We start from the raw sequence: 26198 nt of genomic DNA, 5'->3' as shown, positions 1-26198 counted from the left end.
ATTAAACCATATTACCACTAGGTCAAGTAACCTAGAGTTTGGGCCAAACACAAATTAGGGTTTTATTTCAACACTTTTGATTTTTTATTATTATATGAAGAAGAACAATTAAAAAATAAAAATAAAGGGTAAATTGGTCATTTTAAGTTCAAAAAGTGCTAGCTGGCAAGTTCCGTAACAGAGGTAACGGCAATATGTATCAATCCTCGGTCGAACAAAGAACCTCAAGTACCGAATTGATATTTTTTTAAGTTCAGGTACTAAAAGTTATAAAGCGGAAAAATTCAGGTACCGTATGGACCATTTTCCCATCTAGACTATTAAGGCTATTCGGGACCTCGGGAGAAAGGTAAATACTAGCAAATACCATTAGAGAGTAATATTATAATTTACGTAAGACAGACGAGAAAATGGAAACACTGTTGGACAATAAAGGTTGTAGATAAGCAGAAATTACTATAATCAGCAAAATATCACTGGCCTATCTTGATCCTTACATAAGGATCCCCTTTCTTTTTCTCTTTTTACTAGGTCATTCATTCACGTTCAGAAATTTTTGCCTTGCACACTGGACACATAAAGCCAACAGAATCGGGTTGTACACCATAATCAACAGCCTCGTGTTTGAAATCTACTCCACACCAGATACAAGCAGTTGTAAGCTGATTGCTGCCAGCCATGTTTAGCATCACTTCTTCTGGTTCAAACTGGACAGAGGAACCAACTGGTTTTTGCATCTCTGAACTATTTGTCATATCAATCGGTACCTCCTCTAGTATAAAAGATTCTTGCCCAGCAGCAGAACCATGCTTCAGATGTTCTATTTCATGTTGTTGCAGATCCTCTAGATCCATTACATGGTCACCGCTCTGGCCAACACCAATAAGATGTTCGTCTCCCTATCAAAAGAATATAGAAATATAGTAAAGTAAAAGAATGAATCACCTTTAGTACCCACTGCATACCACCATGTGTTCCATCTCTTGTAAAAATGATACTTTACATTACATAATTATAGGACTTCTTACAATAGGCAGGGTAAACTAATCTTGGAAATTTGTTAAAAAGAAAGTTTATGAAGTTTTCAATATGACGACAGACGGAAATTCTTTTACACTGCATTTGAATGAGACAATTATAAATTCTTGAGAAATTTTTTTTTTTTTTTCACTTGCGAAGGAAAAAAAAAGAGGCATTTAAATGTATTGGAGACATAAAGAAACAAAATATGGCAAATCGTTGTTACCTTCTGCAAAATTGCATTGGATGTGGGAATACAGAGCAATGGTTGCACCAATGACATTGAGGTGTCACAAACCCCACTTTGAAGTTCATTTCTGTTAGAAGCATGGAACTCCAAGGAACTATCATTAGCTGGTCGAGGTTGATCGATGCTATCAATTGGTTCAGTATGCTTTTGTTTATCGACTTCAACGGGACTGGGATGCTCTAATGCAGTTGCACATTTTACATTGTCCACAACATCACTAATAGATTGATTATTTGAAGAAGCATGTACATGGGGACATTCAGAAGCATTCTCCTGCTTGGTGCCAGACATCTCCAATTCATCGGAGGTGGGTGCCAGACCATTTATCTCCACAGACCTTTCAGATGTCTTCCCATTTTTCTCTTCAGCAGATGAGGCAGTTGTAACCAAACAAGAATTCACCTTATCATCTACAACTTCCATAGCATCGACAGCTTCCTCCATACTTCCATCAGTTATTGTATGCTCACTCTCTTGCTCATCTTCATTAATTCCATCAATCATAAGATCTTCCAGGTCCTGTTCAGTCAGTTTAGATTCTATGTTCATTTCTAGATGAGAATTGGAAGCGGGAGTTTCTGAACTAATATTGATGTATGGATCTGGTGTAGTACCACCTTTTAATTCCTCATTTGGTCCAGCAGTGGAGGTTTCGAGGATAGAGTTTTGAGCAATTTCAATCAAAGCATCCATTTTAGAGTTCCTTGATGGCAAACCTTCCCTTGTTGGAGACTCTATTTTCTTTTGAAGAGTTGTTGGAGCTGGCGACTCTTCCACCCTCCTCACATAATTTCGAACATGGATTCCTACATGCCCATTATAGCGACGCCTTTCCAGAAATACCTTATGGCAGAACTGGCACTCATATTTCCCATCCTTAATTATCACACCGTCCCCAACTGTCGAACCAAGTCTATACCTCCTTGTAGTCCTCTGGTGAAAGGACAATAGATGCTGCAAATATGAATCCTTCTCAGCAAAAGTCATAATGCATTTGTGACATTCAAAAAGGTCATGTATCTGAACCTCAGCAAGATTTTCCATTTCCGATACGCTAACTTTATTCTCAGGCTCATTTAGATATAGCAGACACCAGTATAGCAGAGCTGGAGCTCACATCTTGCCTTCTTTCTCCATCTTTATCAGCATACTGTTGTACCCAAATAAAGCTTATTGAAGAATATTTGTTATCCAATGTATAAAAAACCAAACAACTGCACAAATCCATCTTGCCTTTCAGCATTATTAAGACCAAAGAAGGACTCCAAAAAAGAAGCAACTTCCTTGCAGGACAGAAATTGTTGTCAAGTAGAGCTGGAAAATATCAAGTGACATGCAAGTATAAAACCATGAGTTAGGTATATAACTAAAAAATAAAAATAAAAAGGAAACATCGAAGCAGATAGAATTATATTATTTTATTTATTTTGGGAGAAGAAAACTGACAAGCCTACCACTGAACAAAGAGAGATTGTAAAAGCACCAAAATAAGAGATCAACGATTACAGAGAAAATTCAGCTTTCAAATGGCAAATAGAAATAATCATCATTTGTATACAATTTGTTCTCTTCAATTATACTTTCCAGTTACTTTATCACACACACATATATATGTTTTGTTGTATATTTGTTTTATATATAATGTTCTATATATAAGGTAGGCTATTATTTTCATATATAACACCTGAATGGAAGGCAAAGATAGGTTACTAACTTACTATATATTTATTCTATAAAGTATGTATGCTATTTCCAATTACAATGCTGCATGAGGCAGGGAGATTGAGACGGAGAAACAATCCTTTGGTACTATATCAGACAAGTTGACAACTACTAATCTTAAACCTCAAGTTGTCGGAGAAATGCCAATAATGTATATTGAGCTAACAATGCCCATTTTAGCGACTCTTTCTTCTCTTTTATATGGTGCCTTTTACTATATTTCCAATCATGGTTGATCCTAATCATCCTATTATAGAATCTCTGACGATTTTTTTCGCTTAAATATTGATCCCATCCATCCAGGTTTTGAGGCATTGATGAATCATAATACTCTTGGAAGTTGGAAATGACTGTAAATGAATAGTTTCAGAGTTAATTTCAACAATTTTGATCTACTATTGTGCCACAAATACTGGATACAGGATCCTTAGGGATTTGAAATCTCTTACTTAACCAGCTCTGCTGTCCAAAAAAATTGGTTTTTTAAAACTTAAGGATCAAAGAGACAAAGATTCATGTCAAAATAATTCCAGCCATACGCTAACTACTTTGAATCATTCATAGGAAAAATGCCAAAAGTCACAAGCTAGGCTAGACCGAACCTTAAGAGAGACAAAATCAAGCCTTGATCAAAAGTTTTGCAGGACACAAATAGCAGCTCCTCAGACGCAAATAGCAATTCGTAATACATGTGGAGAAGTAAGACCATAATACATGTGGAGCAGAAAAAAAAATGCCAATATGGCTATGGAAAATGGAATTCACACACAAGCTACTCTATGTGTGAATGTATTTGTTGAAATAATAAGTAATTAACATTGAATTGGATAAGTGAGAAGTGAGATAGGAAGTACCTAATGTATCGGCGGCAGTAAATCCAAGCACGTCGTTCCTTTGGCCGAGCAAGAGCTTCCAACCGAGCAAGGCATCCCCGAATTCAGTGGCGTCGACAATCTTCCTCTTTTTCCTCCTGCTCCCCCACTGGCCACCCAATTCCCTCATGAAACCCAACAACTCCTCCTCAGTCTCCAGACCCAACGTCCTCCTCCTCAGCTCATCCCCAAAAGGGTTTTCTGAATTCTGCAAAGCCCAGATGTCAACTGCAGCGCCGTTCTTGTTTACAATCTGCAGGCCCAGTACCTCGCCGCTGGACCCTGCTGGCCCTTTCACTTTCGGCTTCCTCCCTCGTTTCCTCTTTCTCACACCTAATTCTGCAATTCCAACGTCCTTGTCCAAAAACAAGGACGTCATCGTCGTCGTCGTCGAGGTGGGATCGAATTTGGGATCCTGGGAAATCAAGTGCTTGAGGTGGGCGATGATGGCATGGTTCTCGTTGCGTTCCGGATCGTCAGCTTGGGCCGGGGGTGGTGACACTTTCGGAGTAGAGAGGAGGCCTGCCACGCGCCGCCGATGGCCCGTCGACGCATCCGACTGGGGGCGCCGGAGGCGGGAGTAGGTCTGGCGGCGGGACCCGGCGCTCTCATTGAATTGGGATCGGTCGATTTTGGGGACCACCAGGTCGTCAGTGCCGCAGCGGTGCAAGGACAAGAGAGAGAGGGCGTGGAGCTCCGACTGAGAGAGGGTGCTTATGTCTATATGGGTTAAAGAGCCTAAGGGAAGCCTTGTGCTCGTCTCAGTAGCGCCATGGTGGCCATAGCCGCCTTTGTGGCAGATCACTCGGTCCGTCAGTGTAACCAAATGTTGGGACGGGTTTGGGTTTGGGTTTGGGTTTGGGAAATGAGGTTTCAGTTTTTGAGAAACATCACTCCAGTCGTTCACCTGGCATGGAGAAGCAGAGAACCGGCACACCGCACACCATAATTTTACTTATAAATAAAATAAACGAAAAAAAAACAATTTTAGTCACCTTGATTAGTTAACTTTAGAGAAAAATGCACCAACGGTCTCTTAACTCTTGTGCACCGGCCAGTTTGATACCCAGACTCACAATGGTATCAATGTGATACCTAGACTCAAAATTTGCTATCAACAATATACTTCCATCAAATTTCTGTGACGGTTCTGTTAAAGATGTGACGTGGCAAGCATGTGGAGGGAAAAAAAAAGGGAAAATGACCAAAATAGCCTAGTTCGATAGCTTCATTGACTTATCAGTCCTCAAAATTATTTATTTATTTAAATAATTCTTTTTATTATTTTTCTCTCTTCTTCCTCTTGTTCTTCCAATTTTAATTTTTTTTCCTTTATTCCTCTGCAACAACGCACAACCGGACCACCAGAAACTCGCTTGATACCCTCGATTAAAACCAGAAACCAAAAATGATGAGAGCTCGTTTGCTCTGGTTCCCTCTCGGCTTCTCCTCCACCGAAGCTGCAATTTCTCACCTGATCTAGAAAGATCTTATTGTCGACCGCACCGCTCTTTCCTCTTATGTAAAACCCAACCAACCCAACCTCACCAAACTCACAACCGGAACAGACCCAGAAAAAAAAAAAAAAAAAAAAAAAGGGCAAGGATCTGAGCGACGATCAAGTCAACTCGATGAAGGAGGCCTTCACCCTCTTCGACACCGGCAACGACGACAAGATTGCCCTATCCGAATTGGAATCCTAATGTGGTCCCTGGGCGTCATCTCCGACAATGATTCGTCACCCTCCGCCTCCGCCTACGACAAGTCACTCGCCCCCTTCTCTAGTCTGTTCCCGTTGGTCTTCGACGACACTGTCAAGCCTTTCCAAGCTCTCGCCCAATTTCTCGGTCCCCATAGATCTTCCTCGTCGGCAAAATCCGCTGAAATGGAGGGCCGATTTCGGGTCAATACTCAAACCCAGAAGCAATATAACTCAGCTCAATACTCAAATCTCCAAGAACCCACAAAAACCCAACTATTAAAACATACACACCCCAAGTTAGAATGAGAATCACAATCAAACAAACCCCATTTTGATTCCTAGAAACCCAAATCCAGATCAGAAATGAGAATACAAATTCGAGCCAAAATTTTTTCATGAGTTCAAAATGGTTGAATGGGAGTTGAGACTTACCGGAGTAGTTGTTTTAAGGGTTCGGGTTTGTGGGTGGTGGCGAAATCTGAGAGAGACGATAGAAATACAAAGGGAGGGAAGAAAGAGGATGCAAAAATTGAAAAGGGAAGGAAACTCCGAATTATAGGAGGAGAGTTTTGTGTAGCGGTCGCCGCTCTCACTCAAAAATATAAAGCGAAGGGATTCTGGGAAGAAGCTCTGCCATTCAACCCGGACCTAACAAGCCTTCACTCTGCAAAAGACACCGTCTCCGGCGAGGGTCTTGACAACGCCTCCAAGCTATTTATCTCTTTTTAATTTTTATTGATATTTCTGTCAATAAAAAATTTTAAAAAAAAATTAAAAGAAAGAAAAAAACCAATTAGGTCTACTATTTGGATAAAACGACATGTTTGCCCCTTTTTTCCCTCCACGTGTGTGATGCCCCAAAAATTCGTATTTATTTTCCGAGGATTTTCTGGAATTTAAATTGTGGGTATCGGACGGTTTCGTGGCTCGTGGACGGAGCGGAAGTGTTTCGGGCGAATAATAATTCAAGAAGCGTCATTTAGGGGGGCGCGCAAGGGTTGACTTTTTATTTGTTGGGATTCTCCAAAAACTTCCTTCACAAAAGTTGTAGAGCGCGTCGATACGAGTTCGTGGACATGTGGAACGCGGAAATCGGAGTTCGTATGAGAAAGTTATGAGTGTTTGGAAAATTTGGAAAGTTACTATATATAGGGGTTTCCCTTTCGGGAAAGTTACTATTCTCATTTGGTAAGTTTCCATTTTCGGAAACTCTCATTTCTCTCCGTTCTCTCTCTTGATTTTCGACTTACCCGACCCAGACCCGGTGGATCCGACCCTGATTTTCCGACGAGCTCCGGCGACGGCGGACCACCAGACGAGCCCGGATCTGTTCGCCTCCTCCGTGCGCTCCTCCCTGTGGTGTTGGTTTTCACGGCGGTTCACCGGAAGGTAGTGATCGGAGCCGCTACAGTAGACGAATCGGGACCCGAACGGAAATCCACTTTTCCTGTGACGTCTCGGCCGATCCTTCTTGGTTTTGGAATCTCCTCCTCCTTCTGATCATCCTCATGCCCGCCTTGAAGGACGATTTTGCGTGTGGAGTGGAAGATCTAGGTTTGAAAATCTGCGGTGCACAACGAATCTGGGGTTTGATCAGACGGCTGCGATTGGCCGATCTTGTAAGCTTGATCTAGGACGATCTAGACCGAACCAGACTTAGCTCCAGGTATGAAAGTTGCTCTACTCTTCATGATGAACATTTCTGGTTGGCTTGATTGTTGTGGTTTTGAGTTTTGGTCGGTGGTGGTTGTGGTGGTTGCACCGCCGACTGTGGCGGCGTTATGGTGGCCTTCCGGCCATGTGATGGTTAGTTTCTGGTAATGTATATCATCCACTCGTCAATACGAGCGTTTTGATATATAATACGCAATTTTTGGAGGTCGTATGATTGTATTGTGATTTTTACGGTTTCGGACCGTTTGATGCTTCGATCCGTGAGGATCCGAGCGTCCGATCGACTTGTGGTTTGGACATATCGATCGTAGAAGTATTCCGGAGACATTGGGTGGTCTCGGATGTGGTTTCGCCTCGATTGGCGTCACTTTGGGGATTTTAGTTCAAAATGGGGGTTTCGGACTTAAATTGTTTGTGGATTGTTGCTAAGTTGAAACCGTATGTGATTAGGTGCTTGACGAGGTATCCTTGGACGGTTGTTTTGTGGTGTGGCTGCCTTGTTCTGTACTGAAGACGCAGCGGGAGTTTCGAGGTGAGTAATCTCACAAGGTTCATCAATGAACAGAATTACCATTATCGTTTTAGCGCTAATTATTTAACTGCAAACTATAGTTGGTATTAGTAGGCATTCCTGAGCGAATGACTACGTATATATATATTTACGTGAAATATATATATATATTCTTGTGGTTGATGTGTGATGAATAATATGCATGATGGGTTCATATTATTGTTGAATGAGACTTTTCATAGAATCAATATTGTGGAAAAGATGTTTTCTATTGTTTAAAAAGTATTGAGTTTGAGGTTACATTTTGGAGTCAAGCGTGACTCATTTTAAATGTATTGGTCCTTGTACCAAGGGTCACAGATGGTGAGCAGGGATAGGGAAAGCCGAAACTAGATGGTTGTAACGTTTTTAGGTCAGGTGTGACTTACTTAACGTTGACTTGAGACCAGATGGGGTCTGAAAAGCATGGGTCGCAGATGGTGACCAACGGTTGGTTCTAAGACCAGACGGGGTATGAAAACCAAGAGTCATAGACGGTGATAGGTTGCAGATGGTGACCAATGATTTATCTGTGTTATGAGTCTAGTTACCATGTTGTCTTTGAGTTATGGAATTAACTGTGACTATAGATGATATTAATGGCATTTCTGAGTGAATGATTACGTGTGTGCATATATATATATATATTATGGGATATATATATATATATATATATACATATGTATTCATGTATTGGTGGCATTTCTGAGTGATTGACTATGTGTGTACATATATATATATATATATTATGGGATATATATATATATATATACATACATATGTATTCATGTATTGGTGGCTTCGTGGTGAATCTGTGTTGTTGTGTTGTGTGTCTAGGTTGGACTGATTTGTTGTTGGTACATCATGGGGGGTAGCGGGGAGCTATCTGATGCTCATGAGTACGTGTTTTTAAAAGGGAGTTTCGGGAATTCTTTCTTTTAAATGTCCTGGGAGGACTTGTTTATCATATTTAATTGTCAGAGTTTCAATTATTATGATCTCGTCACGGGGTGACATGTGTTGATTTGAGAACGTGTTTTAAAAGGGAGTTTCGGGGATTCTTTCTTTTAAATGTCCTGGGAGGACTTGTTTATCATATTTAATTGTCAGAGTTTCAATTTATATGATTTGGTCACGGTGTGACCTTTATTGTTTCTTTTGGGAAAAGAATGTACTGTTTTGGGAAAATATGGTATGTTTTCCTTATTCTCGAGTTGAAAGGTTTTCCTCGTGTTTGGCGTGAGTTGTGCGGGCTTTCATCCCGTGAATTGGTGTGAGTTGTTTTGAGTTACTCATACAGGCTTGCAAAAGCTTACCGGGTTTGTTGTGTAACAACCCGGTACACCATTCCAACGGTGTAGGGGTTATTTTGCAGGTCAGGTTGATCGTGGCTGATGCTGATGTAGCGTGCTTGCAGCTTAACGGTAATAAGTCAATTTTGTGACCTTACCGTTATAGAGACTTCCGTTTGTAGTGAGCTCTGAGGAGTATTTACGTTTTATTTTGTTGTTGACAATTTAATTCGTAAACTCATGTGTTGTGTGACTCTGTGGGGCGAGTCAATATAGAATTTGTAGGTTCAGGGCATCAATATGTACTTGGGTTAAAAGGGAATAAGTTTCTAAGTATTTTGTATTGATGGCTGAACATTTCACGCATATATAATTATGGGGTTATATATCGATTTATTGTGTATAAAATCAGGGGCGTGACAACGTGCTTGCCACATCACCTCTTTAACAGAACCGTCACGGAAATTTGACGGAAGTATGTCGTTGATAGTAAATTTTGAGTCTAGGTGAAAGCACCTAAATTAAACTTATTGAACATGAAATCATAGTCTAAAAAGTTAGCTACTCAAAACATGTTCAATACATGAAGAACAAAGAAAAGATGTCAACCAAAGTGCACAAACTAGTATGAAAAAGCTCATTTATTTGCAATCCTACTTAATTAATTTTGACTTTTGTCCAAAGCCTTTACTACTTATGATTTAAGGTCACAAAACTATTAGCTGAATTGTTAACCTAAATCTAGCTCCAATTACATGTATATATCCTAAGTTGGCCACCAAATAACATAAACATGCAAAAGTTTTCTGTAATCCAAAATCAGTCAAGCAATCTCACATAAGCAACATAGAAACCAACTATAAAGAAATCGTAACTTTATTTCAAAACATATAAACGGGCTTTAAACTTTGCCCTTAACGTCATGTTAACTAGAATTCATAACTCTACGAATCAAACAAATGAAAACAAAAGAAAGTATGAAATACACTGTGAAAGATAAATGACAAAGCTTTGAGACGAAGAACTTGAAGATCCTTGAAAGCAAGTAATCTTCTAGGGACGACACAAGGGTGGACGGCGGCTAGGATCTTGATGTATTGCATGACTTCTCCCCCTCCTTGGTTAAAGACGCAGAGCTTCTGAGGACTAGAGAATGGAGAGAATTTTTGGTGTTGAAAAGAATGAAAAAATTCGTTAGTGAAGTGGTGTGTGAGGTGGTGTCTATGATGCTCCTATTTATAGGAGGATGGCAATTTAGTCTCCAAGTCTTCAAAATTTTTATTTTTATTTTCTAGGATTTATCTGATTAATCCACACAACATTAGCCAATCAGATAATTCCACATCATCCTTCATGTGTCATCCAACCAATAAGAAGCCTTCAAATTAGCACTTTGATTCTAGGGAGATTATTTTTGCATTATGCATGATTATTTTCTGATTTATTTTCTTAGTTTCTGCCAAGGATGGAGTGTGGAACTCAAGGAATGTATCTAGATACGTTTTCAACCTTTCTGAATATTGTAAATCCCTTAAAACTCTCCATGATAACTTCAAAAATGTCACCTTCTTGAATCTTCTTTTATTTTCACGAAAAATCATGTATTTATCCAAAAAAATTACTCCTTTTACCTCCAAAACCCCTATAATGTCTAGGGTTCTTCATTTTGCCGAAAATTCCCAAGTATTCTAGAATAATCTTGAGTTTTGAGTCATCTTGAAGCCACATGGTCTCCTAGTGCCCTCAGGTTTCCTAGCCTCATCAGGATTCCTACTTTGACTGGGATTCCTAATCGGGCCAGGAATACTCCATTTCTTCATTTCAGCTCATTTCTGTATCCATGTGCCTTGCCTTTGTCATCTCCAACATTTCACATCCTTCTCTTGTGTCTTTAAACTCATTTCCTTGTCATTTTCTCTGATGTACCTAGAAAATAGAAACTAAATTAAAATTGATTTATTTAAGGAAATAACTAAGTAAAATATGAGAAAATATGACAGGACCCGCCCCGGATTTCACCCTGAAATCCGAAGTGGCCCTGCGGGGCCCACCTTAGAAGAAATTCTACCAAAAAATTGGTGGAACTTCCCCTAAAATGGGCTACCCAAAACCTGTAGAAAGCATTTACACTTCTAAATCAAATCATCCTTATACTTCTGGAGCCACCCTGCTCCCCAACTCAACATCAATCTCCAATTCACAAAACGCAAACCTCAACTTGAAAAAAAAACATAAATTCCATAGGTAATCAGAGCAATTCTAATAGAAAGGTAAATAAGGACAACCTAACTCAAAGGCAAACGCGGAAGCCATGCTGTTGACTATGCCTCAACTCCGTGTACGCCCGACCTCACTAATTCGCCTGCAAACTGGGCATTTGAAACCGAAGGGCCCAGGGGAAAGTATTGAAAACACGTTAGTGTGAGTGGACAAAAATGAGCAATTTTAAACAAAAGAGATTTTATACTTTCCCACATTTAATTTACTAAAAAATCTCCCGATGCATGCACTGATTTAGGAAAACGAAACAAAAGGAGTTCCGCTCAAGAAAACCGACTAGCCCCGCTAGTCCCAAACAACTGAAAGGAATGATGGAAACTCCGATACTCAACATAATAAGACCAGCCCCGTTGGTTAAACGGAAATCAGACTAGGCCCCGCTAGTTAAGTAATGATAGGATATGGGGAAGAAATATCACCATACGGGTAATGGAGCCTCACAGGCTCTACCTACCCTCGACTGCCACTCACACATAGATTGCGCGAGGAGGAGAACTAATAACTTCAACTTCCACTCACACATAGATTGTGTGAGGAGGAGAATATGACCTCGACTGCCACCTACGTGAGGAGGAAAATAAATCACCTCGACTGCCACTCACATACACAAAGTAAGTGAGGAGGAGAATAAGCTACCTCAACTGCCACTCACAAACACAGTCTGTGAGGAGGAGACCAAATCACATGACCCGCGTATGGTGAGGAAAAATCATCGAAAACCAGTAAATCCATGTAGCTTCCCCACATTTCTCACGAGATCGAAACCATGTATTCAACGACGTGACCCCGCACGCCAAGATTACTCTCAATCTCAAAATAAATAAGTGAGAAATAGAAATAAATCGACAGCGTGTCCCACACGCCCAAAATATTCTCAAATCCGTAAAGGAAACCGGAAATTAGTATAAGCAAATCCCATTTCCAGAAAAATCTCTCAAAATCTCCAAGAAACCAACCAAATCCAAAATCCTTAATTAGGCATTCCCGATGCCAAAACCGAAAGTCAATAAATAAATGAGAAAATCCAACTCCATCGAAACTCATCTCGAGAATCTTCCAGGAACTTAAATCGGCAATTAGAAATATACTTAATTCCGGAAAATTACCTCAGAAATAAGCAATTTGTCAAATAATATTATAAATCATAATCAACCTTTGAAACTCATTATCGAGAGCCAATTCATGAGATAAACCGAGATCGAATTTCCGAAAATCAAATCATTTGCTCAATAAGTAATATGATTAAAACTAGAGCATTATTTAAGAAAATAAATGCATGCATCAATATTTAAAAATAAAAGTCCACTCACAATACTATTCCGATGATCACGCATATGAGTTCCTTCGTCGAGCAATCGCTCGGTACGTCGTCCTGTACACAATTATATTATGTGAATAATTCTTCAATAATTTAATACGATTCCTGAAATCAATTCCTCATAATTACATCTCCCATTCTCCTCGGATTTAGCCCAAATTATACCACTACTACCAATTCGTTAATTTAAAGGTTTCAAGGCAGAACCGAGCGATATCCGACGGTCGGATTCTCGTAATTCGATAATCGAAACCCTAAACTTCAAAATTCATACTTAATTCCAAGTTTCTCCAAAAATTATCAAACTTCACAAACACTGCCCACTCGTCGATTTCAGACTATATAACAATTATGGAGGAAATCCGAAAATTGGATTCACGATTAACATTAACCGAAATCCAAATCTTTAGAAATTTATAATCAATTAAAAACTTCTCCAATTCCAACCAAATTCACATAATCAACCTCTACAAAAATTATAGGATTTAACTAGCTAAAAAAAATAGAATTTAAATTCTGTTTAAACCTCACCACTGTTCACGCACCGCACTGTTCACGCGAGGTACTGTTTACTCGGCGGTCAACTTCTCCGATGGTCACCAAATTTTGGCAGCAGCTTCATCTCAATCCCCCTAGCATTTTTCTCAACTACACCAAGTTCAGAAAACAACTAGAACTACCTCAACAATTAAGAAAACAGACAGTAAACCCCCAATTTGTGAATAGTGCCGGATTTTCAATCTCTAAAATCCTCCAATATATATGCAAAATTATACTCAAAAGAAAGATCATGAGGTAAAGAACAACTTTATACCTTGAGGTTTCTCCAAAATGTCGACGGTTTGAACGGATCTCCCTTTCTTTCTTTCTTTCTTTCTTTCTCTTTCTCTCTCTCTTCCTCTCTTTTTCTTTCTGGTTTCTGTCGTAAGAGATGGGGGAGAATGGCTGGAAATGGGGCTGATCAGCCCCTTATAATTAAGGTGTGCTGAAATGACCAAAATACCCCTCACACGAAAATACTCATAACTTTGACATACGAACTCCGATTTTTACGTACCACATATACACGCGCTCGGTTTAACGTCTCCTACAACTTTCAAGAAGAAAATTTTCTCAAATTTTGATCCGAACAAAAAGTCATCTTTTAGGGCCCCCTAAAAGTACCGAAACGACAATAAAAGTGAAGGTAAAGGTCGTTTACTGTCCAAATGACTAGTAAAATGGTAAATTGAGGTACGGAACGTTACAAAATAACTATTAAAACATCGCATTAAAATGCTTCTATCAGAAAAGTCACATGAAATCTCATGTGCCAATTTTTCGGGGTTATCCTCATTCTTCACATTTTACTAACGTTGATTGTTTCAAAAAAATTCAGTATATTTTCAAACTAAAAGTCTCACATTTTAGAAAACTCAAGTCTCCTCAACATCATAAAAAGATCTCACCTTTTTGAAAATACAAAAACAAAAGCTACTGGCTTTAGAATCTTAGAAAGGAAGAAGCTAGATTTGCAATATCTGAATGTAGTATGAGTTAATGATGGTGAATTATTGGAAAATTTACCAGAAGAGGTTTACATTCTAGATCGATCAATCAAAATTGATTTTGACAAATTTTGTAGTAGGAGGGCTCCACACATTTGTGGGTGAAGGGTTTAAGGTAGCCGTCCCTCCAACATTTTGTGAGACTGTACACATACTACTAAGTGTAGCAGCTGAGGCATTCATTAGGGAAAGTGACTTTTCCTTTATAGATAGCGTCATTCGTTACTTTCCATATTTTCCAACAGGTTATTGATAGGAGCATAAAATGCGACGAATTTATAGTTTAACCATTTACAATTTTGCTTAGTTATTTCGTTAAAAATATCAAACTAACTTTGTTATTTTCTTAGGAGGTTTGTGGAGCAACCGTGGAGAAATATGAGCTCAATTGAGGCAAGTTATTAAGGCTTGGATGTATAATAGTGATGCAAAAGATGAAAGACGACCATTTATGTGGTCAGAAACAAGAACGAAAGCTTGTGGAAAAATTCGTGCAAAACAATTGCCAAGAAGCAAAATATGAAAACTGGAAGCTACCTTTTGAGTGTACTTTGGCAGAAAGCATTGGCTACATTTGAAAAGCAGATGTTTCACTGCAATAGAGACAAAGCAGTGGTCAGAATAATTAAGGATGAAGTCAGAAACTTTGCACATATATCCCATCAATGAAGCCTGGAAAGGATGCAATAATCTCCGGAATGCAGGTAATACATTTGGGTAAATACCTTGAAATAGGTCGCCGGAAAATTTGGCAGGAAAAAGTGGCCTGAAAATGGCAGGAAAAGTCGCTGGAAAAACTTCGTAGCAATTGGAGGTCCAGAAGGTGGTGAACCGGTGGAGTATTTGTTGTGGGTGGTTTGGAGCTTCCGGTGGCCGGTAGGTTTCCAATCGGTTCTTGAGATGGCGCCACCGGTTCTGGACTCCTGGGATGGTGGGCTTTAAGATGTGCGATAGGGGCCAGAAGGGTTTCAAGGTTTTGTATTCGGATTTAGGGTTTTGGCTATTAGGTTTTAGGGTTAGGGGGTCGTATTGATAATATGTTTAAGGAAAACTAAATTGGGAGAGAATTGAAACTCATTGATAATAGAGACCTCTTTATATAGAGGATTACAAGACATAGATACAGAGTTGTACAAGGAAAGATAATCGTACAATTAATCGGATATCTATGAATATCTCCGAGAATATCTCTAATTCAAAACTCTATTACAATTAGGTCAAGTAATTTAGAGTTTGGGCCAGACACATATTTTGAATTTACTTAAACAGAGTTTAAATTTTTGACATGATTATTAAATGAGTTAGGTTTAAGCGTTCCTTTATGTAACTCTATCTATACATTGTTCTCTTTGATGCAATTTTCTTCAGTCGAGTTTATATTTTCTCATCCCTTGAGTCTTTCTCATTGATAGGTCTTAGCAAATGAAGTAAATATAGGGTATGAAGATATGAGCAATCAATAGGCAAGTTTTCTGTTACCATGTACAAATCAGCCAACCACATGCGTTAAAATCTAATTTCAAGTTTTGAAGTTAAATGGAACTCCAATAAAGAATATTCATCATTTAGCGCACCTTGTGGATTGTAAGTAGTAAGACCATTTTTTAAGTATCTACTGTTCAATTTATCCCACTCTGATTTTTATGGTTGGGGCTTTGCTTTTAATCAGCATGCAAGCACAAGTACTTTGTCTTCGAATTTGAACACAACTACATAACAGTTCTAGAAAGAGAAGCTGCACTAGCTTCTTCAACCAGCATTCTCAAAGGTTACGGGATTCCACCTGAAAGATCTTCCGATCTGTTGGAGCCCTCCGTAGATTCAGTTGTGGACGGCCAAGCTGACCAGGAGTATTTGGGTGACAGTCTGGTTTCAAAACTGGAAATTGGCTTTGATGGACTTATTTGGGCTTAATATCTCCTTCGTAAACCAGATTTTTCCCAATGCAAGTGAAGCCATCAGTCGGAAGATTGTTATAAGTTTGAGGCCTATATTATTCTCTTCTATTATTAGCATTATTCTTATTATTGATTGTTGAGCTTTGCTAGAGCTAAGTGTAACAATTTTCCCAACTGTTCTTGAGGTAGCATAAATTGTAATTTTGTATCCGTAAGTTGCTCCAGTCAGCCTGGAGATCCTTGTTGTAATTGCTACTGTAACAATAGTTATAAGCTATTCATTCTTTGATTTTGTAGAAATTAACATTCATCACATTTTTTATACATACCCCCACTGAACATTAGAAAAAGAAGAGAAATATATTGAAGGTACGTAGCTATGACGGTCTTGGTTTTGAAAATTACAGAGACGACTTGATATCATTGGCTGTGTTTTGAGCCTCCACACCAGATCCGTATAGTCCTCTTCCTGCTAGTCCAACACAATACAAACCTTTCTGTCCTTTCCAATGGTTTGGAACACTTTGTCTTGGAATCCCATCTTCTTTCAAAAGATAATCATCCCCCTAGTCAAAATAAATAAATCCATATGAATTGAGGCCAAAAAACAACTACACTTTGTTTATTGTAATTGATTAGTATAATCACCTTAAGCCACGAACATGTTGATCTCTTGAATCCGGTGCAGAAAACGATGGACTCGAATTGGTATGACTTCCCATTTTTGAGTTCCACATCGTTTCCTCTTATGCTAGCTATTTCTGCGGGTAAAACCTGCATTGCAAGTCTTTGTTTTAGACTTTTATTTAATTATCTTGTTAATACAAACTTGAAACAATAAAACCGAAAAATGCGTATGGAGCAGAGGATCTTGTTTTGTTTACCTGAATCTCGCCGGACTTGATCTTACTACAGGTGCCGACATCAATGACGGGGTACTTCCCGTACTTGATCTTCATAGTGAAGGGGCCCTCTTTTGGCCTGGCTATCCCATACTTGGTCATGTCTCCATAGACCAGCTTGCTAAGCAAAACCATCAAAGATTCCACTTTGCTTAACGATAGATATCTCACCAAAACCACGGCCCAGTACATCATCCTCCTTGACAAAAAATGAAACTGCCGCACACCACAACATTTCATATAATGTAAAGCTAAATCTTATATTTCACCACAACATATCATACACGGTAAAAAAAAAACAGAAAAAAAAAAGTAAGTCAGATTTGACTATTTACCGGGCTCCGAACAATGATTGAAGTCTTTGCACCATGGTTTGCCAGATCCAAAGCAATTTCCAGGCCGGAATTCCCAGAGCCGACAACCAAAACATTCTTGTTCTTGAACTCAGCCCCGGATTTGAATCGGGTCGAGTGAAGAACCTCCCCATTGAAACTACTCAACCCTTCAATCTCTGGCACATATGGATCTGTTGTTTCACCAGTAGCCACCACCAAAAACCTTCCCAAAAATTCCTCCTCCTCACCACGACAGCCCTCATCATTGTTTATCGTCTTCACAACCCATCTCTCAGAACCCTGATCATAACTTGCAGACTCGACATTTCTGTGGTACATGGGACTGATCTTGAAATGTGCAACGTAGTCATCCAAGTACTGAATGAACTGTTTTTTGGGTACATACGTGGGATAAGAGGACGGGAATGACATGTGGGGGAGCTCACAGACCTGCTTCTGAAGGTGAAGGTGGAGACGGTCGTAGGAGTACTTCTTCCAAAGAGGAGCATAGCAGTCCTCTCTTTCGAGAAGTAGGTATGGGATTTCGAGCCGGCTGAGACAGCCGGCCATGGCGAGGCCGGACGGGCCCGCCCCAACTACTATCACCACTGCTTCCGGCATTTTTTGGTGGTGTGTAGTAGTAGAGTGCAGTTTTAGCAAGGTGGGGATTAATTTATGACCATATACTGAAGATGAGTTCCACGGTTATAGAACCACGGGAACAGTTGGTGAGGGTTTGAATCTCAGCTGAGATATTTTGTTTTTGTGGTTCTGCCGCTGACTTTGATGGATAGGATAAGGATAGAGAAATTATGGTTCTTGCTCTTTCTGGAAATACGTGTTTGCATCGACATCAGCTATTGCAGACTATCAAGGTTAGCAATGGAAGAGATGCAATTCAAGCTAGAGCAACGTATTTCTGGCTGGATATTTCATTATCCAAGTCGATGTAGAACACTTCTATATACTGCCAAATAGTTCAAATCCAGAATCCAGACAAAGGGAAAGTTTGTGATGCTTCCAGATTGCACCAACAGTGTCCAAAGGGATTAGCGGACATCAACATCACTCTCTCGTCTTAGCGGACACCCCATCAACATCAGTATCACTCAAGGCTTGGTAAGAATTTTACGTTTATTTAATTTTTCATTTACATACAAAATTGTACTCCATGTCTAAAAGCTAGTGACGGTCTGATTCAAATTCTTTGATTCAAGCTTTTCATTCAGTTTTCCGCTGCGTTGCTACTGTATTCGATTGGTTTTACCATATGATTAATTTGTACTTTCATTCAATTAGTCTTCAAATCTTTTCTTTTCTGTAGTTTTTGTTATTTTTTATCGAGAAGTTTTAAATACACACTCCCAATTACTTAATACACACTCCTTACTCAATACACCTACCATTTAATTTCTCATTCTAATATTTTACTAAATACACAACCCAAATTACCTAAAATATCCTTAAACTAAAAAACCATGAAATACAGTATTATTTAACTACATTAAGGCTACTATTTAATTTGATTAGTATATATTGACATATTAGTGTTTTATAATTGACCATATTAATTACTTTGTTAGTTATTTGGAAGTCCATAAGGATTCATTGTTGTTCCCTTCAAATAGATGCTTAGAAATAAGTTTTGTATTAGTTGAGTTCTCATCTACCAAACACCATACTGATCAAGTATAAAATTTTGAGTCGAACATTCAACCAAAATTGTATCAGTAGTTTCTCCACATTGGCGGAACTACAAAATTGTCATTTTATAGTCAAACAAATTAACAATTACAAAGTTTTATACATATGATATTTTATATTAGATAATAAATTGAGTAATCATAACTTTTAGGAAAAAAGAAGAAGAGAGTTTCTATTGGGACCCCTAAATCTGCTCACTTGACCTCACTCTATTATGAATTATTAAATGACATATATAACCTACTATAAAATGACTATTAAGGACAATAATTATACCAAAAAAATATTATATTTATTTTATGTAGACTTTCTAGTTCAAAAATATTAGATTGTATTTCTTATCTATTTTCATTTTCCAATTTCATTGCATACTCACTAAAGTCATATATATGTTTAATAAGAATTAAAAATATGATTAAGATCATGTGACATAAAAATGTATGATATATATGTTGAACGCATATTGGTGAGGTAAAACAAAATAAATCCTTTTATAATTTATGACCTAAATCGAAGTCAATCCATTATATTTGCAAAAAAAAAAAAAAAAATCTAAAAATATTTAAATAATTAATCATGTGGTACAAAAAATAAAATAAAATAAACATTAAAAAAATAATGATTTTTTTTTTAGAATAAAAACAAATGATTTCTTCATTTTTTTTGTTTTTGCACAACTAAAATAGAAAAAAAAACATAATAGTTCATGGCATTTTCTTATTTATTAGACATTAATTTTTGAAACTTAAGTTTAATTAATAAATGTATATTTAGTTAAGATTTATAGAGTGATTAAATCATTGAAATGACTAAATTTTTTATTTTAAAGATAACAATTTGTTTGCAAATTATATGAGTGAGGTTATTTGAGGAAGTTTAGTGAGGTTTAGTGAGTAAATTTAGTTTTTGAAAATTTGATAAGAGGTGTAAAAAGCATAGAGGTCAAGTGAGTAAATTTGGAGGTTCCAATAGAAAAACTCAAAAAAAAAAGAACTAAAAAGTGGGAGTAAAGTGATTTGTTTTAAAAACATTAAATGCCATTGATTTTGAAATCTAAATTATATGGTTTCTCACCCCATTTAATTACAATTTATTTAAAGGAAATTTAAATTAGATGGTTTCTGACTTTATTCTTGTTTTAAACCTCATGCCATGTATATAAATTTATTGTGTTTATAATTATAGAATCATATATATAAGGAAGATATGATTCTTATTATTTTTCTTTTAATACATAGATGTTTATTTTGGTCATTTAATCTACCTATAAAATCTGATTTGAAATATAAAATAATAGAGATGTGTATTAAGTAGTTTGGGGTGTGTATTTAAAATTTCTCTTTTTTATCTGCTTTTCTTTTTTATTGTTTTTTTTTGTGTTTAATTTTCAATTGATAATATGGGTTTTTATCCCTTACAAGTTTTGTTTTTCTTCTACTTCGAAATCTGGGTGATTAATTAGAGATATTTCAAGCTATCAAAAGTAGTTTTTATCCTACAGTTTCACTCCTTTGTTTTCATTGTTAATCTCTGTAAAAATTTCAAAGATGACACTATTGTTGACATTGATGATAATGAGAAAAGGAGAGGAAGAAGGTAAATATTTGTAATCAAATATTTGCTGAGAGAATGAATGGAAAGAGAATGTTTGAATCAAGAGTAAAATCTCATTTCACGATTTTTTTTTTAAATTACTCGGAATAGTTTATCTTTCAAGTTAACAACTTCAGTTGGGTGAATATCATCATTAAGCAAAAAAAAAAAAAAAAAAATGTAGAATATTAATTCTAAATTAGAAAACCATTTGTGGAAAAAGTCAGTGGGAACGTGACAATTGAATAGGAATTATAGATCACTGAAAATTGCAGGAGAAGATTTACTAGCTTTTCTGGTGTTGTCTGTCTACTCTTCTATTTTCAATGAATACTAAAATAAACAAATAGCAGAGTCGAATTTACCTTCATTATGTTTGGGCATTAATTGTTACCATGGAAGAATGGAGGGGGAAACAGTTTTGGTTTTTTATATGTTCAGAGATTTATGAAGGTTCGGGTGTTTATTGTTTAAGTATGGAGGTTGAGCGTATAGAAAAGGTAAAGACCAACTGACTAAGCGGAAATGTTCATATCATGTCCACATTAAGTAAACTTCTATCCAAAAGCTTATGTGAATATTATGCTGCTGTTGTTTTCATTATCACTAACTTTAGTTGCTTATGTTCTTACTTATCTATCAAAATTTACAATAAAATTTATTTAATTTTTGTTGTGGTATGAGTTAGATTATAAAAATTTGTGTTTGAATTATTATTGGTATGAACCAGGAAAGAGCAAGACTTTGAGAGGACAGGTTGCTGACCCAAGTGCAAGAAATATTGCTCGAATATAATTTCTGTACAGGTTGCTTTTTTAGGTTCATTTGTGTTGTATTGGTCATGTTTGTTGTATATGTGAATTTGTTACCTTACAAAGATTAATGTTAAAAATTGTATGTTCTGATTTGGTTATAGTGCAAGCATAGAAAGAGGCTGCTCCAGACCTGCAATGCAAGGACAAGTTTATCCTTCAGTGTGTAAAAACCAATGATGGTGCAACTCCAAAAGAGATTACTCTAGAAGTGGTACTTACAGTACACAATGTTGTGGATTCTGATGTGTATGGGTTCTTTATGTCGAATGCTATTCATTTGGGGGATTAGGGTTGTCTGTAGTTCAATAAAGAGGCAGGACATGTGGTTGTGGAGTGCAAATTGAGAGTGGCATATGTTTCTCCACCTCAACCCCCTTCTTCTGTCCCAGAAGAGTCAGAGGAAGGGTCTTCACCAAGAGGTTCAGTTATGGAGAATGAAAATCTTAATGGTGTTAGAGTTTTCCAATGTGAGTACTTCAATTATAAGACTATATAATGACTATTTTCAATATTCAGAAGAAAGATATTGATTGGTTTCCTGTTTGTTGGTGATTTCAAGCTGCAGAAGGATTTTTGGAGCAGCTTGAAGCTCTGGAGAGATCCGCAGAGGTAAATGCCTTCATGTGCAGAAATTAAAGTCTTACATTAACTGTTTACTATTTTGCCACATATACCTCATCCAGATTCTGAGTTTTTCTTTGCAATTAAGCCACTGATATGCATTTTTTTAGGTCAGATATCTGTTACTTTGAAAAATAGAAGAGAGGCTGTACTTTTTGAATTTTAAAGAAATGGAAGCCCATAAGGATGACAACAACCTAACTCTCTCCCAAAGCTCAAGCTCATTAACGCACACTTGCATCGATGGATTCACAATCTGATGATTTCAAGGGGGCCCTTATAAGTCATCAATTTCATTAATTCAAGCACCAAATTCAGATGAGGTTTTACTTGCATATGAAATAAATAGAGATGTAAATTATGAACAGCTTTGCTTTTGTGGGTCATTGTGTGTGCTGCTGTGTTCAATATCTGTCTAGATTTTCAGGTTATGTAGATCTCTTGGTTTCTTGATTAAATTTGTCCATGATGCTCGCAGGTGTTCTTCAAAGGTTGATGATGCCATGAGCAGGAAGTGACATCTCTTCTTCGTGGTAGTAGACACAAAACCTGAGGCAAATTTTTGCCCTTTTCCTCTGTTTGATAGGTGATTAGTTTTTCACTTTAGATTAATTGTTTAAAGCTTCAATTTTGTTTTGTTTTTTTTGTAGTATTCTTTGCCTCATCAAGTAGGAGGAGTTGGGAAAGTGGAAATCCCCGTGAGGCTGTAGATTTCTGGGGTTTGACCAAAAACCCAGGTGAACAAAACTCCCCAAGTTTGATTCTTTATCTCTCAGATTTTCATTTGGTTGTGGAAACAGTTTGTTGCGTTTTGATTCAATTGGCCTGTTTTGGGTTTGATTGCTATGTGTGAGTGGATTTATTGTCAGAATAATTCAGCATCTGAATTGCCTGTTTTGGTAAGAGAAAGTTTGAAAATTGGGTTTATAGAAAGGGAAAGATTATATTTTTACGCCAAATAATTGAGAGCTTCTATTCCCGTTTTCCATTCATGCTGGGGTATTTTTTTTTTTTTTTACTTTTTAATTATGCTTTTTTGTCTTCAAGTTTTTTACTCAGGATTTCATGGGTGGAAAACAGAGGGGAAGAAAGGATTTCGAAGGATTTAGTAAATAGGACAGTGATTTAGTAAATAGTAAACAGAGCGGTTGATATTGAGAACTGAGAAGGTATGGTCACAAGAGTTCAGAAGAGTTCGCAAAATATAACACCTCTTGCAGACATAGTATGGTAGTCTTACTTTTCCTTATAGCTACTCTTTTTTTCTTCTGTTTTGAATCTATTAGTCACAATTGTCCTGTGTTTTCAAATTACTGATATCAAAATTGTCAATAACAAGTTGTTGACCTATCCACTGGAGTAGAAGAAATTCTACTAGTCGAAGTGATTTGAGTCTTCAACAAAAGAGATTCTCAATGCAAGCTAGATCAAGAGACTTTCGATCGAACCGGATTTAAGCCATCAAACAACCAAAGAAGTTTGTGCAGTAATGATGGCAAATGTCCAGAAAACCTTATTAAGAGCAGCGATTCCACTTTATACCATGCAATCTTCTGCATAACTATTGGTTATTTTCATCAGTGTGTGATAGCTTTCAACGGCTAACGCATATATGTATCTAGCTCATCCAATCTAGCTGACAATTGTTCATTGACATGCATCTGTTTATTTCCTTTATTTCAATTTGTTGCCACTTGTTCCATGCTAATGCTCATCAACTCATCAAGTTGTTGACAAGTTAATTTCGTTGATAAACAACTTTCTTTTATGATGGAAAAAGAAGTTTGCAGCCGTCGAAGATGAATGCTATTATGTATATAGCAAAACGTTGAAGCAAGGGCCAAGGGATAAGTAAACTTTAAACTTAGATGGTCTATTTTTTGACACTACTATGATAAGATCATCCTTTAAGGAATAAAGAAAAGACATTATGGTTACGATTCACATCCCGCAGCAAAGCCCGGGCGCTGTTGTTAGTGACTAATTTCTAAACGTGAACTTATTTTATTGTAAAAATATGAATTACTTCGTTTGACATTCTAAATTTAAAAATTATGAATTTCTTTCCCCTGGAAAAGCTTAATGGTATCATTTGGTGAAGGTAAAAAAGATGGAATGAGAATGAGTAATTAATAATTTTTAAATATGAATTTATTTTATAGCAAACATATGAATTACTTCGTTTGGCATTCTAAACTTAGAAATTATGAATTTCATTGACCTGGAAAATCTTAATGGTGCAATTTGGTGAAGGCAAGAAAGATGGAATGAAAATAGTAATTACTAATTTCTGAATATGAATTTATTTTATCGCAAAAATATAAATTACTTGGTTTGTGATATGCTAAAAGTAGCACCAATTTAACCCTGAAAAATGTCATCGTTAGTATATGGTAAATAGGGATCGTTCAGTCCGGGGATTGAGGGTACACCTGTCATTGTAAAACAAATAAAGAATTAAAATAAATACAAAGTATAATATTTACAAAAATAAAACAAAGGATATATACAAAATAACGAAACAAGGGGGGTTTTAACATTATGGTTTCGAAAATTAAAATAAAGAAAATGTAAAAACACATATACAAAGGGGAAACGTAAGAAACAAAGATCAAAACCAATTCCATGTGATTAAACTCAATTCAAATCCTATAATTGATCACCTATGTCACGAGAAAGAAGTTGATCATGTGAAACATTCGAAGCAAATGATTTCCTATATTTTACTTTCCTTTACTAATTAATCTAAGTGAAAGCACTTAAACTAATCCTATTAAACATGCAATCAAAGTCTAGAAAGCTAGCTAATCAACACATGTTCAACGCAAGAAGCATAGAGAAAGGATATCAACTTGAGTGCACAACCTAGTATGAATAAGTTCATCTATTTGTACTCCTCTTCAATTGAATTCGACTTTTGTCCAAAGCCTTTACTACTTTTGATCTAGGTTCACAAAACTATTAGGTGAATTGTTAACCTGAATCTAGCACCAATTATATGTAAACCCTAGATGTTTCGAACCATATAAGATAAACATAAAAAAGATTTCTATCAAGTAAATTCAATCGAACAAACTCATATAAGCAACTTAAAATCACAATCATAGAATTCAAAATCTTTATTCAAACATAAGAATTGGGCTTAAATTTTGTCCTAAATGTTAGGTTAACTAGTAACAAATTCATACGAATTCAAACGAGGAAACCAAAAATGTTACAAGGAAAAAGAATGAATTACACCGTGAATGGAGATAGAGATTGATGCAGGTGTATATGGGGTGTTGGTGTAATGGGGTTTAATCTGGGAATCACTCAACCAGATGATAGGGTTTGGGAATCACTTACCAAAGAACAGAGTATGCACTGTTGATAAACTTTCAATCACATTAATTTTCCTATAAGGCCAATATTACATGATATATATGAAAGACACAACTTAATTGAAGTTCAAATTTCAATAGGACTCTCACTATGACCAAAGATGACTTGACAGCTTTCCATGCGCATGACTTGTTTTAGAGACAAGGAATTAAATTACTTCTTGCACTTCCAATGGACATGAATTAGCTTGCAGCTGGTCCTTTGACTGATGCATCAATCTGCCCTTCCCAGAGAAAACTCGTCCTCGAGTTTGGAATGGACCACTCGTTCCCATGTAACTTGATCAAGCTCACGCAAGTCTTTTTCACTAATCCATATGGCTTCAGACTTGGGCAGATTCTTCCAATGAACTAAATACTGTGTGTAAGTACCTCGACTAGTCGAAATGGCCCTGCTATCAAGAACCTCCAGTAAGGTAGTCTTTTTAGGTGTAGATGAGATGTCAATGTCTTGAAGAGCTATAGTAGTTGAATCTGGTTCACCATGAAACGGATAAAGATCTGAGATGTTGAAAACTGGACTGATGTTCATGCTTGCTGGTAGTTCAAGTTTGTAAGCATTAGGTCCAAGTTTCTTTAAGACTCGACAAGGACCAATCTTCTTCTTCTTTAGTTTGTGATAAGTACCAGTTGGAAATCTTTCCTTCCTCAAATAAGCCATCACCAAATCACCTTCTTGGAATTCAACATGTCGTCTGCGTGCATCAGCGTCTCTTTTGTAAT

At 37.1% G+C, this 26198-nt stretch overlaps 1 protein-coding gene, 2 long non-coding RNA genes and 1 pseudogene across 8 annotated transcripts; 1 reads left to right on the top strand and 3 right to left on the bottom strand.

Moving 5' to 3' along the window:
* Positions 1-364: 364 nt before the first annotated feature.
* On the bottom strand, positions 365-4791 carry LOC112174221 (annotated as a pseudogene).
* A 5175-nt stretch (positions 4792-9966) lies between these two features.
* On the bottom strand, positions 9967-13618 carry LOC112168958. 2 transcript variants are annotated; one of them, XR_002924469.2, is made up of 5 exons: positions 13495-13618; positions 13212-13328; positions 12673-12734; positions 11368-11451; positions 9967-11008 (listed from the first exon to the last, which is right to left on the bottom strand). It is a non-coding gene; the product is annotated as an uncharacterized LOC112168958 (long non-coding RNA). The 2 variants fall into 2 exon arrangements; XR_002924470.2 differs by having other exon boundaries at positions 13212-13356; positions 13495-13608.
* Positions 13619-16389: 2771 nt separating this feature from the next.
* On the bottom strand, positions 16390-18142 carry LOC112168787 (probable indole-3-pyruvate monooxygenase YUCCA10). The gene is made up of 4 exons (XM_024305702.2): positions 17363-18142; positions 17010-17243; positions 16774-16899; positions 16390-16691 (listed from the first exon to the last, which is right to left on the bottom strand). The coding sequence occupies exons 1-4, from the start codon at positions 17981-17983 to the stop codon at positions 16527-16529; spliced, it is 1146 nt and encodes a 381-aa protein (XP_024161470.1). The 5' UTR covers positions 17984-18142; the 3' UTR covers positions 16390-16526.
* Positions 18143-18359: 217 nt separating this feature from the next.
* On the top strand, positions 18360-23749 carry LOC121050236. 5 transcript variants are annotated; one of them, XR_005802436.1, is made up of 6 exons: positions 18360-18481; positions 21390-21465; positions 21576-21941; positions 22040-22083; positions 22206-22628; positions 22746-23749. It is a non-coding gene; the product is annotated as an uncharacterized LOC121050236 (long non-coding RNA). The 5 variants fall into 5 exon arrangements; XR_005802435.1 differs by having other exon boundaries at positions 22211-23749; XR_005802434.1 differs by having other exon boundaries at positions 22206-23749.
* The last annotated feature ends 2449 nt before the right edge of the window (positions 23750-26198 follow it).

The sequence above is a fragment of the Rosa chinensis genome, chromosome 6 (genome assembly GCF_002994745.2).
Source record: "Rosa chinensis cultivar Old Blush chromosome 6, RchiOBHm-V2, whole genome shotgun sequence".
Lineage (NCBI taxonomy): Eukaryota > Viridiplantae > Streptophyta > Magnoliopsida > Rosales > Rosaceae > Rosa > Rosa chinensis.
The sequence above is the reverse complement of the archived record's forward strand: the minus strand, read 5'-3'. Positions and strand labels throughout refer to the sequence as shown.